This window comes from Cryptomeria japonica, chromosome 6 (genome assembly GCF_030272615.1).
Source record: "Cryptomeria japonica chromosome 6, Sugi_1.0, whole genome shotgun sequence".
Classification (NCBI taxonomy): Eukaryota; Viridiplantae; Streptophyta; class Pinopsida; order Cupressales; family Cupressaceae; genus Cryptomeria; species Cryptomeria japonica.
In genome coordinates, this window is record NC_081410.1 from 110,860,751 (window position 1) to 110,875,162 (window position 14,412).

Consider the following 14,412-nt stretch of genomic DNA (forward strand, 5'->3'; position numbering starts at 1 on the left):
TTCCATGAGGCAAATTGTATCTACAAGTTGTAATGCTTATGGGTGTTGAAATTTCTTTTCAATTGTTGACCTCAATGAAAATCAATGGTCTAAAAGTAATTTTGGGCCTCATAAGTATTACAATTTTTTGGTGCATTTTATCTCACAAAATAAAAAGAGGTCTATTAGATTGTTTAAAATTAATGGTAGTAACTAAATAAAGTAGAGTCTACCCCTTAAACTCATTAATGATTTCCACCTTCAAGCCTCTACTTTTCTATAAGAATTTATTTAATATAATGAAAGTATTTGCAATAGTAATTAATGCATACTCTTATTATCTTCCAAGATTCGCCAAGATTTAACACCAAAAAGATTTAATGTAAAAAATCGCCAATAAAATATATATTTTTCTTTAAAAAAATGAAAAATTCGCCTATAATTTTTTTTTTTTCAAAAAATTTAAAATATTCGCCAAGATTTTATATCTTTTTCGGAGGGGGGGTTTCTTAAAGTTATCACTGCTATGGATTAGTGAAAAGTTTTAACTAAATTAGATTAATCAAAAGCCATGTGTCCAATGACAATAGAATTGGGGGCAAAGGATGGTACCATCAACAATTTGTAGGGGCTACTTAGAATCTCAAGCTATCTTAAGACTAGGAGGCAACAAGGAATAGATCTAACTTGAATGTTTTGTCAATCTATCTACTCCTTGATCTAGGCCAGATATTTAAAAGCTATTTGAAGGTATGGAGTTGGCCTCTTGAAATGCTAATAGAATAGAGAAGCAAACTATGCTTGAGCACTAGCATCAACTTCATCTAGGGGGGCTAAAGGAAGCGATCCAGTTTGAAGAACAAAAGGGCTAAAATTGAGTATCTCTCTTGGATTGAGGCTAGCCAATTGAACAATACACTATGTTTTACGGATGAAAAATGAGTTTGAATACACTCTCAAGATGAAGAGTTTGATGAATTGGACAATGTGTGTAGGGATTGTTGATTACAATGGATCATATCCTAGTAATTTGCATCATCACATTATGTGCTCATCAATAGTCCCTAGATTGGATATCATATCTTAGGTCTATATGTAATGTCCCCTAGAATTTGCCCTAGAATCACAAGTTAAATAACAAGAGATGAAATATGGTTAGAGATATATCTTTACCCAGTAAAATGTCCTTAACAAGATAAAACTTGATTTAAATCTTGCAATCACAACCAATGATATATACATATATAATTTTCAATCATTAGGGTTAGATGAGAATATGTAATTATCTCAATTCAATAAGATAGACCATATCTATATTACCACCTAGCATTCAATCACAATTGGGTTTGGAAGAGTAAGCATGATAGGTCCGCCCAAAGCCATCCTTGCACTAAGCCCAAGAGCGAACACTCGCTCTCTTGGCCCTAGTGGCAGGTGCATTAGACATCCACTTGGGGTGGTCTACCTGGTGGGGTGCTTGTATCTAAGTCCATAGTCAATCATTGTAGAAATGGGAAAGGAAATCGCATTAGAGCCCCCCGTAATCCACCTATCTAAGCCCAAGAGCGGACACTCACCCTCTTGGCCCTAGTGGCAGGCACATTGGACATCCATCATGGGGTGGCCTACTTAGATGGCGATCTTGTATCTGCTCCCTTTCCTACACCTCCTTCCCTTCCCTATATGATTTCTTGTGAGGTTACAACATATTTATGTTCTGGCATATGTATTTCACATCTATAAATATAAGAGACTACATAATAAATGCTATCTTTATAGTGCATAGGTTAAACATACACTTAGACATACCACAAAGATAATTAACAATACTAATTTTTGTACTGTATAATAAGTCTGGGCCTAATCTTAGAGACTTCCTGGAGTCTCGAAGGCTTCTAGGGTGTCTCAGAGACTTCAACATGATAAAAAGTGTTTTTTTTTTTAATTTATATTTTATACATTTTTGGGTTATTGACAAACCGTAATCTTATGTGGGCCCCATGCATGCCATCCAAAGCTTGCAAACCCCCCTCAAATCCTCCCATTTTCTCACATTTGGTTTTCTAATTTTTTAACTAGCTAGCTGAAGAGGAGAGAATAGAGTGTTTGATATCATCATCATGCTAATTTTGTACTTAGTCTTATTTTGACATCGTGTTACTCATTGTAATCATCCTTATGATATTTTTGATATATTAGAAATCTCCAATTCGACAATTTCATTTGTCAAATTGCAATTTTTAATTTTATTTAGTATTAAAGTTACAAGTATTTAAAATTAAAAATTAAAATGGAAATCATACATCTTAGTATTTAGTATTTGCAATTTTGCTATTTTACTAATTTCAATTTGCTAAAGTTCCATTTGAAATGTAATTCTTATACATCTTTTGAATTTTCGTAACTAGTTATTCAATTACTATATGTATATCAGCACTGCCCCTCGGCCACCCCCCATCGTCCCCGAACTTAGGCCCTTTGTCACCCCATCCCTGAAACTCGTCCACCCGTCTTGAAACACAATGGAACATTGGTTAATCTAGAATATGAGAATAATGAAAGTGACCCCAAAAGATATGAATTTGTTTAGAAAAGAACATTGCATTTAAGGTCATAGGTGTGTGTCATGCTTTTAATCCTTATCTTAATAAGTTAGTTCTTGCTTTAAGGATAAAATATACCTATGATGTTATGCAAACTTTGGGACCACCTAATTGGAGCTAATTATATCACAAGAAGGATCGAAAGGTTACAAATCTTGAAGGGTTGGTTAGGGATCCTTGTGTTAAAAAAGATTTCGTTAAAACTATCATTGCTTTAGGACAAGTAATATCAGGAAGGGCGGACTATAATGCCCCCCGCCTATTAACAACTCCTTACTCATCTTCAAGCAGGAAACAGATAAAAATTAAATCAAAAGATACTATTGATCAGAAAATCGTCTGATTTGTGAGACTTCATGATTTTCAGCATGGACTAATATGTTCATTCAGTAACTATCTTTATGAGGAGGCAGCGATGGTTCCTAAAACCTCCTTGATGCAAAGTAAGACTGCGATCCAAAGGCAAGATAATTTGGCAACAAAATTACTAAGGCATGATTAAGAATTATGTTACGTGTCACTAATAACCATTTGAGAAGGTGCGATCACAACGAGCAGCATTAGTGAAGAAGACAAAGGATATGGTCAAGAGCTGTCACCTTTTGAAAGATGATGTTTGTGAGAAAGGTCATAACCATCCACCAATGGAGGGATATATAAATAGCATATCAAACACTAAGGGAGGCATCAAAAAAGAGGATCAGGGATTAGGCGAATTAATCTGAGAAAGAAGATTAGGAACAAGAACAAATCGGATATAAGATAGTCAGATTAAGTGATAAAGCTCTTGACCATTGGTCAAGTGATCTAGTATGAAATATTAATGATATAATTATATGTATGACTACCCACATATGAATGATACATATACAAAACCTAATGATATTATGCCATTATATAATTATATATGGAATATAGACAATAATGTGTATTCTCGTATGTTTGTTTAAATACTGCAAATAACCATGATAGGGATAAGTAAGGGAATACAAGGAGCGGAAACAGTTATGAGATCCTCTTCCAAGCACACCACCTCATGGTGGATGACCAATGGTTCAATGAGGCCAAGGGGGTACAAGTAGTGCCCCACCCTTGGGCTTAGAAGGGAAGGATGTTTCAGACACTCTATTGTAGTTTCACCACAAATGTCTATTAAGGTTGACCGTTAGATTAAGGAACCCCAATCATAGGGGGGAGAATAAGGGTGGCAATAAGAGGGGAACGGTTATAGGATTCCTCACTAGGTACACCCCTCATATGGATGGCAAAGGGCCACATGAGGCCAAGAGGGATGGCATATCTACTCTTGGGCCTAGGGTAGAGGATCGTTTAGTCACCCTGACATGCCTCCTTATCCTAATTCTCCTATGATTGAATTCCATTAATGAATTAGATATATGGCTAAAATAATGTTCGTAAACCTAGTAGGGCCGCTACCAGGATCTCTCATGTTCAATAATTTAATTAGTAAATGATATCTCTAACTATATTTCATTACTTGGACTTGTGATCTTAGGGTATGAACTAGGGCATTTATAAAAGGGGACAATACACTATAATATATGTGGGTTTAATGATAGTGTGAAAAAATCTAATCTTTGTATGGGTATCATGTAAATGCATTTGAAATCTTTGACACCATACAAGTGAAAGGATGACATATCCCTTATGAAACATTAATTGAGAAATCGTCTTTAGATTAAGAGATGCACATATAAATTGAACCCTCATGCATAAATAATAGTGATATCCACACAATTGCATTTGTAGGAAAGTCCAAACTTTGAGAGAGGACCTTTATTGATATTCAAGATCATAGACTAAGTTTTATTATATTAATAACCAATTGTGCTTTATATGCAACTTACATCCTAGTCCTAGCATTAGTCCCAATTAGGGATGGACATCTTCCTTGGTCCAAAGTGGTGGCTTGCCACTCAAAACCACTTCTCAATTTAAGCCTCATTTTCCTCCCTTGTCCCCAAGAATTCAACACTAATGGGTCAACAATTTTGCTAAATGATGCTCTTTGTCTCTCGGTTTCTTAAATATTCACCTTCCTCCCCTTTCCCTATTCTCATGTTGAATTGTCATTAAGCTCCCAAATGCTCAATTTATAGTTCTCCTTTTTCTTATACTATCATTTAGATAAGAAAAACACATACTAGGAGTAGTAACTTTGCTCGTGGAGCCCTTATTCAATGGGCCTTATTTCTCCCTCTCAATATAATTGAAATTAGTATCAATGTGTCCTAGATTTTCCCTCAATATCTATGGAACCAATCATTCCTCATCCATGTATAGTGGGTCATATTCCTTGCCTCAAATATATCTTTTAAATAATGGAAAAACCATCCTTATAACTTTAATGACTCTCTCCTTGCACAATTGCATTCTTGATTTAATGGAAAGCAATGAATTGTTGACCACTGGTAACCGATATCCACAACATTTTGTTGCAATCATGGAGGTTGTTCTCTATGTAGACCCTACCAAACGTAAGTACATATAATTGATGCAAAAGAGATGATATAGTAAGCCCTCACTATTTTGACCAAATAGAAAAACAAGCATGCGGTGTTGACCAACCTAATCAACCTACAACAAAATGTATTTATAGGTTAGGAATACAATTGGTCACTAGATCCAGCAATGGCTCTAGGTATCTTATGCCACACTCTAACTAGTGATGTCTCTCATGAATCTTATTATTCTTTTTAACCCAATGTTGCCTAAGGATGCTTCTTTAGGGGCTAGGTGACATCTCTAATGCACTAAGGACTCGGGGACTTGGAGGGGATGGCCCATTTTTTTGGATTGGAGATATTGCTTTATTTGGTGCATAAAAATAAAATGAAGTAACTTTTTAAGTAAGTAACATGAAGTTATCTCCTTAGGAGTTTTGTGACAAATACCTATCCAAGGATGTCTAGGGGATAGGGGGTTGGGGATAGGAATTCCCCTCTTGTCCCCATTCTTTACATTTTTTTGGTTGGACATCTCTACAACCTAGGGGACATTTCCCTTGTCAAATATACATTTGGGTATGGCCTACCAGCCTTAATGTCATGCTTTTGAAAGCAAAAAAATGACTTAAAAAATAATTCTAGACCCTTTATAGGGGCTCACAAGATCATCCAACCTAAACATTTGCCATTTAACACCAAAAGCCTTAGCCCATATTCATTTAGAAAGAGAAAGGATGTGATGCATGACATACAATACATATAGGATGGGACCTATTTCGAGGCATTTAGAACTAAGGTAGTCAAGGATGCCACATCTCACTAAGAATTTATCTAGTCTATGGGAAGGAAATATCAAACCCAACTGCAGTTTGACCTGTCGTGAAGTTGCAAGTAAGATTACCTTGTTAGTTTCACTGGTCACAATATCCTTACCTCCAATTATAGGTTTGTGCACAACAAGGTTGTTTGTCTCAATATAGGGGTAAGTCAGTGAATGAGCAAATGACATTGTTTTAGTCTGAGAAGAATTTTACAATGTTAAACTACATATCTTTATTAGTTGAAATTCTATTCATAATTTGTAGTGATATTTGCGAGACATATTTTTGGTGAGAATTAACACTCTCTTCATAGTTATGGACTGGCAAGATATCATTAGTCTTAAATTCTTAATCCTTGCAATCAAGTCATGTTAGACCAAAAATTAGTCAATAAGCAAAATGAGCCTTATTCCAATTCTAAATAACATACATGCCTTAAAGAATCTAGTAATAGCATGCAAATGACATTATAGTAATGGGTTATTTTACTTATTTATAAACATTTCCAAGCCCTAAATGTCAAAATCAACATATGGTTATCTTATAGAGGTCATATGTTCTTTTTCACATATAATTCAGTCATATAGATACCTTAAAACCCTTTATTAATCAACTGACGAATTTGAATGAAGTACAATTGTGATTTGTGCTTTAGTAAAGAAATAATTCAGATGCACGTAAGCACTAACTCTATTGTGCATATAACTCATGAACTTTAATTTTTAAACACATTTCAATGCACCTCAAGTGAATGGAATGCAATTAGGATAGTAGACTATGTATATTACTGATTATTTGAAAGTTTTACTGTTTGTTGTGTGTGAGAAAATGTTTTCCAACATCACAAATTGATTTTTAAACCTTTAATATGCCATAGACATTTAGGAAGCAAATGAGATTCAATCTTCGCTCTTATTTCAAGGCAGCTGTGTGTAAATCAAGGAAAGGAAGATAACTATGTTTTAAACATGGTCCACTTCTTAGGTGAAGGTAAACCTGAATGATATCAATGCAATCTTATTTCATAGCTATATTTATAGTTATAGAAGAAGAATAAACTAAGTGAATCCAAATATTTAATATATGGACTATGTAAAACTATAATACATACATTTCTTTACACAAACCTGAGCACAGAGTTGCAGAGCATTACAGAGCACTGAGATTTGCAAATTCAAAGCTTAAGAAATAATCTAGCCTACCTTATAACCTCAAATGAATCTAGTATGATCTAAGTGCATCTCAACATAAAAGGTAAGGTTCTATGGGATGGGGGAATTGCTTTAAAATTGCTCAGACGATTGAATCCTGAATTTTCTCTATACTACTTGCAAATGAAGATGAGTGCATCTACAAGACTAATAATCACTCCCATCAGGGAAGGGAGAGAAGATGAAGGCTATAAACTTGTGTAACCAGTCATGATTTAAATTGTGGATGCTTGTGAGAAAAGTGTTGAATTTTCCTCAGTTCTTTGCCTTGTTGGCTATTGTCCCTATACTACTAAGATTCACTTTTAGATTGGGAAAAAGACAATTGAAGCGCAAGAAAATTTAGAAGATTAAAGAACTGCAGAAAAGTCAAAAACATCAAAAAGATTTAGGGAGTTGAATTGATTGCCAAAAACTGAATTATTGCAGGTTGTAGGTATTTTCAGAGATCAATCATCAAGAGGTGGTCTTGGTTTGAACCGAATCACTATGATTTTTTGGTGGTTGAGGACAAGCCATAGGAAAATTGTTGCTGTTTAGGACAAACCACTTGGAACTTCCTAGAGATCTGAATGACTACCATGAACAGACCAAATTGCTAGAAAAGTCTTGGGACAAAGACCAAACCACAACAAATTATTTGGAAAAAGACCATACTTCTGCAAAACTCTTGGAACAAAGATCAACCTGCTAGAAATATTCTTGAATAAGACTAAACTGATAGAACTTTCTAGGAAATTGGAAATCAAGAATTTTTGGGTCTCATAAAGATTTTTGGGGTCTCTGAGGTGCTAGAATGGCTTCAATTGTGCACTGGAGCCAGTGATGAGTGTTGTAAACTAGGGAGTAATGCAAAAAATTCTGTGTAGGGCAAGTTTTTCAGGGAAGGCCTGACAAGAGTTGGACTGGAGTGTATATGCCCTAACATGAACTAAAGTAATCAAAATCAACAAATGCAATGACTCACTCATGTGAGCTTGAAATGACAAAAAAAAAGAAGCAATGTGAATAGAGTGGAAAATACACAATTAGGCAGGTTTATGGGAGAGCTTGATGCGTTTTTAGTAGAAAGCAGTGGGTTGAAAGAAATAATGACAAAAACTGACATGTCAAAAAGAGGTAGAAAGTTATAAACGATTCCAAATTAAACCAATGAATGTTTAAGGGTTAAGAGGAAACGGAGAAGGACCTGGAGGTCAATTTGTAAGGATAAAGGGGGTTCGACATCAAATGGAAGAAAATTGAAAACTGAAAAGCAAGTGCAAAAACCAATAAAATATTAATAATTTGAACTTGTGTGACAACCACTTTAGATTATTTTAAATAATGATTTTTTGAAACATGTTTGATCTATTTAATCGATTTGACCCTTGAGCTTTGTAAATTGCAGGAATATGGTTACGCTGTAGTGGATGTTCATAAACTCTCTGCAAGAAATGTCGGTGATTTACGGCTTTCACGGTTTTTGGTCTTGGTATTGCAGGTAACTTGAAGTGATAAGATGCCTATGGTTGAATTTAATTCACATTTTCATTATCTAAAAACCAACTGATGGTCATGGATATTTGCTTTGCATGTTTTCATGTTGTAGTTCATTTCTCAAAAGCAAAAGCCTGTCAGAGGAAGAGCTATTGAATTGCTTATCAACTACATTCGCAATTATCCATGCAAGGTCTGTCAAACCATTATTATGTCAAGACATGCTTGACTGTTTTCTTTCTCCTTCCCATTATGATTAGAAAGGTTATTAATGTTTGCAATTTCACTTGGTTGCCATATTTCACAATATATAGAACACCTATTTTTTTTCGAACTTGCATTACTGCTTTCAACTCCACTATAAGTGTATTATCAATAGTTATTGCAATGCAATTATCATATATACAGAAGTTCTAAAATTTTTGATGTACCTGAAACAAGTAATTTGGTGTTCTCATTTTGAAGAGTAATGTTAGTCTGGCTAAAACTTGTAAACAATAATGATCCTTCTTTGGTGAAATATATGAAAAACATTTATAATTTCTTGTGCAGGTTACTTCATGAACCACCCTTCGGACACAGCATTAGTAATTGTTTTGTTTTTCTTTATACCTATCCTCAAGTTTCTTGGAGAGAGATTTTCTAAGGGACAAGGATAGCAGTCTAATGTCAAATAAGGAATTCATTGAACAAAAGCTCAAATAAAATGAATATACAAACTGCAGCGGGATGAATCTTGTGTTGTACCCTTATGAAAAATTTCATCATGAAGCCAAGCCTTGGTCTTTTTGTTAAAAGCATTAATCATTTTCAGAGCTTGGTTTTATTCATCTATGTGGTTCGTTCTTTTCTCAAGTACGTCTTTGCAGAATCAGTGATCAATGAATTCTAAAGCACCTCATGTTGAAGAAAGGAAGGAAACCATATGAAGGAGAAGGCAAACATTGAGGTTAAGGGTTGCAATTGTATTATTGGGTGTGCACTTGTGAATGGGAACACTCTTCTATTTTGAAAAGTCATGAAACACATATTCAGGGGTGCGATTGTGAATGGAAACTACGATAAATAGCTTGTGCCTGGAAAAGAAGAACAAATTTTATTTCCAAAATCCACATTTCCATTGTGAGGTGCACACCTCTAGGAGGAAAAATCAAGTTCCAAAATCACATTCATGAAATGCATAGATAAATGTGTACCTATGTAAGAAAATGGACATTCAAATCAGAGGAAAAATCACATTTTCAGTGATGCATCTCTATAAACGAGAAAAATGCTTTTTCTTTGCAAAGTTTGTGTTGTTAGGTGTGCTCTGATAAAAGAAAATTGCAATTATAAAGTTCCCTATCAAAATTGCATTGTCAGGTGCGCACTTGACAAAGTAGAATGTAGCTAACATTTTTGCCTAGAGAGGTGCATGCTTTGTAAATGGAAAAAAAGTGATAAGTACAAGCTCAAAATTCTCACTGTTAGGTGTTGATGTGGCTAAAGTCCTATCGCTACAACTCTCTCCGATCAATGCAAAATAGAATGTTGTGTATCCTATCCTCTCTTGAAATAAGGAAATCCCTAATGCTGTTTGGTTTGATCATATGGGTGTGACCTCAATGTTTTGGTTGTCAGTTCTTGATTGGAGGATAGCTCAATAGTTTGATGTGTTTTGCTGGAAACACAAAGGGGACTGATGTTTGTGAATGGATTTGGCTCGAAAGGTCTCAGACGTGATTTCTCCTAGGCTCTACAAATTGATTCATCTGATTCTGCAGTATGTTTGATGCTGCCATGGATACTTTACTTTTAGATTTTAAAAAAAAAGGAAAAAAGAGGTAAAAAGGGGAAGGAGGATGCTAATTACTTCTACCTAAAATAACACATTCAAGCTGATAGATAGAAACCTTGCAATAATCAAATTTTATTTCGCTAGTAATTCACACAACTAGATAAAATTGATGCAATCTCCAAAGGGGAAACAGATTTTCATGTTATTAAACATAAACGTTGAATTTAAGACATTCACACATTCCATGTTAAATAACCGAACTAAGCATACTAGTGGGTTCAGACTAACCATGCAGAGGAACAGGCAATGAGCCAATCCTTAATGGTATGAACTAAGATTTCTATTAGATATCAACTTGCACATATTATTTTGTAAAACAAAATGCATAACATAAATTCAAAGAGTGAAGAATAGACTATGCACTCACATGAAACGATAACAACTTTAATTCATTAAGTCTGAATGTATTTCTGCAGAGTTTCTGCAACAATCCAAGATTTCTTACTAAAAAATAAGGGAGAAACCATCCCTTATATAGACTTTCAAAAATGGATGAATGGCCAAGATCTAATCTTACAAGTGGCCCAGATTCATCCTATAAAACATGGCTGCCCATACCCATTAATGGATAACAAAATATTATCACCAACCATCAACTAACTAATAACTACCAACTACCAATCGTAAAGCTGCTCCAAAAAGTGCACTTGCAGGGAGCTCAAAAATTTACAATGGCTTTGGTAGTTGGAAAAAAACTTTATGCTGGAAAAGTGCATTTAGAATTTAAAAGAAACAGATATTTTCAAGAAAGCACTTTTTCTTTCCCCAAGGTAGACTGTTTCTCCAAAAATTCAACTTCCCCTTGCAAGTAATCCTTCCAGATGTCTCGATCTGCTGCACGTTCTACCCAAACATAATCCTGAAATCTCATGCACAGTTGGAACAGTTCCTTGCTGGGAGGCATAGGAGGATGGCGTATTTTGTACTGCATACCCTCTTGGTGGCGATCCACATGTTTCAGCTCACTGCTCCAGACCAATCAACGAGCTTCAAAACCCAATATGTTTGCATGCAACTCACTGGCAAATTCGAGGTCTTTTGTCGAGTACGTGGTTTTATCAATTCTCAGTCTATCCTCCCACCGTGGTCGTACCTCACTATCTTTCAAGCTACTCTTCCAAGCAGGGACCATCAATCTGAGTATCTTTTCACCAAGATCCTTCATGTTTGACAAAACTTCATTGCACTCATCTTGCTCTTTATTTATGGTGTCCTTCATATCATTTTTCATGCTGGCAGTCCAATACCACTGCTTGAAAGTGTTGATGTCGTAGGGATCTAGGATAGTATGCAATGTGGGAATCTGAGTGTGGGTCCATAAAAGAGCCCTCGTGAGGGGGCAAAACTATACCAACCATCTCATGGACCTTGAAACATTCCTTCTTTACTTCAAACATCTTGACGTGAATGGTCTCTCGGTCGTGAGCCATTTTCCGCACATCCATAATGATTTTCTCTCCTTTTCTTTGAACGTCTTGGATCCAATTTCTGACGGCCTTGGCGGTGTCACACACTCCCTCAAACTCAGTCGTGGTCCTTTGTGCCAATGCCAAAGGAGGAACATGGGACTCAGCGGTATGTTGCAGCGGTCTTAACAGGTGGTCTATGTATCCTTCAGCCTGCTCAACACGAGCTTGGTACATATCTCTCTCTCAGCAGTCATTTCATCTAGTTGTCTGAGCATATTTTGTACAGAATCTTTAAATTCTTTCCTCTCCTTCTCTTTGGTTGCTCGCCCTATTGGAATGGACGTGATGCTATAGTCAGCCAATGCAACTTGATCTGCTGGTTTGTCTGCAGGTGGGGCAGCAATATAAATTGTACGATTCCCTTGCTCATCTTTGGTAATCCTGGAGTAAGTCTTTGGCTTTTTCTTTCCTTTAGCTTTTATTTCTCCAATCGGAGAGAAGATATTCTCCAGGTCAATTGGTGGCTTGACAGCCGCTTTCTGCTATGCCCAGGCTATCAACCAGTCATGAGGAATGGTTTGCCTAGATGTGACTACTAAATCCCCACTCTGTTCTTTGGATGCCCCAACTGATCCATTGCCTATCTGTAACTGATCGAACACAGAAGGAGGAATGGGTGCAGTATTTAATCCTTTACTCACCGTTGAGTTCTCTCCCACCTCACTGAGTAACTGATGGGTGTCCTCTAATATGGTTGTTCTTCAGTTCTGCTGGGTTCTTGGGTTCTATCCTCTTCCCTTTCTCCCTCAACCATGGTGTCATCCTTGTTGCCACCTTCCCTGCTGCAACTCATGCCTTCTCTCCTGTGTGAGCTCTTGTTTACCAATCCCTTGATCAGGTGCAATCTCTCCTTCCTCGACCTGATTCTCAGGTCCATCCAAACTAGTGATCCTTGCCTCCGGTTCTTGCTCAATTTGTATTTGAGGATTATTTGCCTCTGATGCAACGGGATCATCCTGTGAAGGTGGAGTTGGAAGGTGATAAGTTCAATCACATCATCCTCTAAACTGGGGTCCTTGGATGAGGAAGTAACCTCTGGCCTCTTGATTGTGTTCTTTTCTCTCCTTGTCCTTTTTGACATCCGAGTCCCCCTATTGGCTTTTGCCTTCTTTCTCTTTTTTTTTAGGTTTCTCAACCTCTTCTTTTGGTGCGCTTGAGGTTCCTTCGTCTTCTGAAGACTGGGAATCGAGACGACCCATCAAATTGTATGTGAATTGGGTTCCTTCATGGGTTAGCCTCTGTATTTGTTGGGATAGCCAGTTATCTGTGTACCTTCTTGGACCCTCCATGACAACTTCAAAATCTATGATAGGGTCCTGAGTCCAATAAATGGTTGGCGGGAGGTCCTTGATTGCTTCAATTTCCCGGACTTGCAAGCAATTTCCATTGTCTGTTACCTGATCCGGAACTTGGCGGTACTCATAAAGGCGCATTTGTCGAACACTCAACCTTGAATATTCCCGTCGACGGACCTCAAAGTCATTTGAACAATTGCTTTAGTAGTCTTCTATTGATGCCTTGGCCCTGTAATGCTTGTCGTAGGCCTTCTTTCCCAATCCATCATGATCAAAGCATTTCCTAGGGAAATGTTCCCGTAAGCAATAGGAGGCCAGTTTGTTGAATGACTCCTCGGCCTGCACTGAATTCTTGAAGTGCACATCAAGGTTACCTAAGATCATGGGGAAGGTGAATCCTGACTGCTTTTTGTCCCTAAGTATGCTGCCTGCTGGGCGTGCCTGCCTTGCTACCTCCATGAGGACTAATCTATCTGAAGGGTAATGTGGAAGACGATACGGTGTTCCCTCAAAGCCGACTATTCTAACGTAGGTGAATTTGGGGAACTGGATGAACCATGCACCGTATTTCCGGATCAGGGTGGTAGCCTGCTTTGACAACCTTATGTGCAACCCTCCTTGCATCAATCTGACTACGCGCATTGTAGGAGCGTCATTGACCCGCTCATATTGACCAATTGCATATGCAATGTTATTCTTTTCTCTTTGGGCTACACCATAGTAATGCAACTGAGGATAGTAGTCGTATACCTTCACCTAATTGGGCCCATTCCGAATCTCACCTCTCTTGATTAATCCTGGCAGCGGCTGATGTCGAGCAAACATATAGACTAGGTAGGAGGTCATAGTGAAGTACTTCTCTTCGAGGTCAACCAGTTATGTATGAATATTATCGTTGAATATTTGAGCCCAGTCAATCTTAGATTTCCCACCAAAGACTTGCTCGGTGAAGTAGAACATCCTTTTCTCAAAGAGATTGGATTGCGGAAGTCCCATGACTCAGCTCAGCAAGGTAACCATATCACCATATTCGTTGTGGAAGTTGCTTTTGTGGGTCTTTTTGCTGATCCTAGTGCTTGGGGGTCTTCATTCTTTGAACCGCTCTTCATTTATCAGTGTTTTGCATGGAGTAGGACTCTTGTCATAAGCAATTTGGGCTTCATCAATGGTTACGACAGTAGGATTATTAGGAAACGGGATATCAAATGCTTCCCCAATTGCTTCATGTGTGAAGTCGGCAATTACCATCC

At 37.1% G+C, this 14,412-nt stretch overlaps 1 protein-coding gene across 1 annotated transcript in view; it reads left to right on the forward strand.

The window, feature by feature from the left end:
- The window catches only part of LOC131051237 (uncharacterized), a 180,087-nt gene that overhangs the window by 79,402 nt on the left and 86,273 nt on the right, over positions 1-14,412 (forward strand). The window contains exons 8-9 of the mRNA XM_057985654.2: positions 8,473-8,565; positions 8,674-8,754. Coding sequence (XP_057841637.2) covers positions 8,473-8,565; positions 8,674-8,754 — 174 coding nt within the window. The remainder of the gene's footprint in view (positions 1-8,472; positions 8,566-8,673; positions 8,755-14,412) is intronic.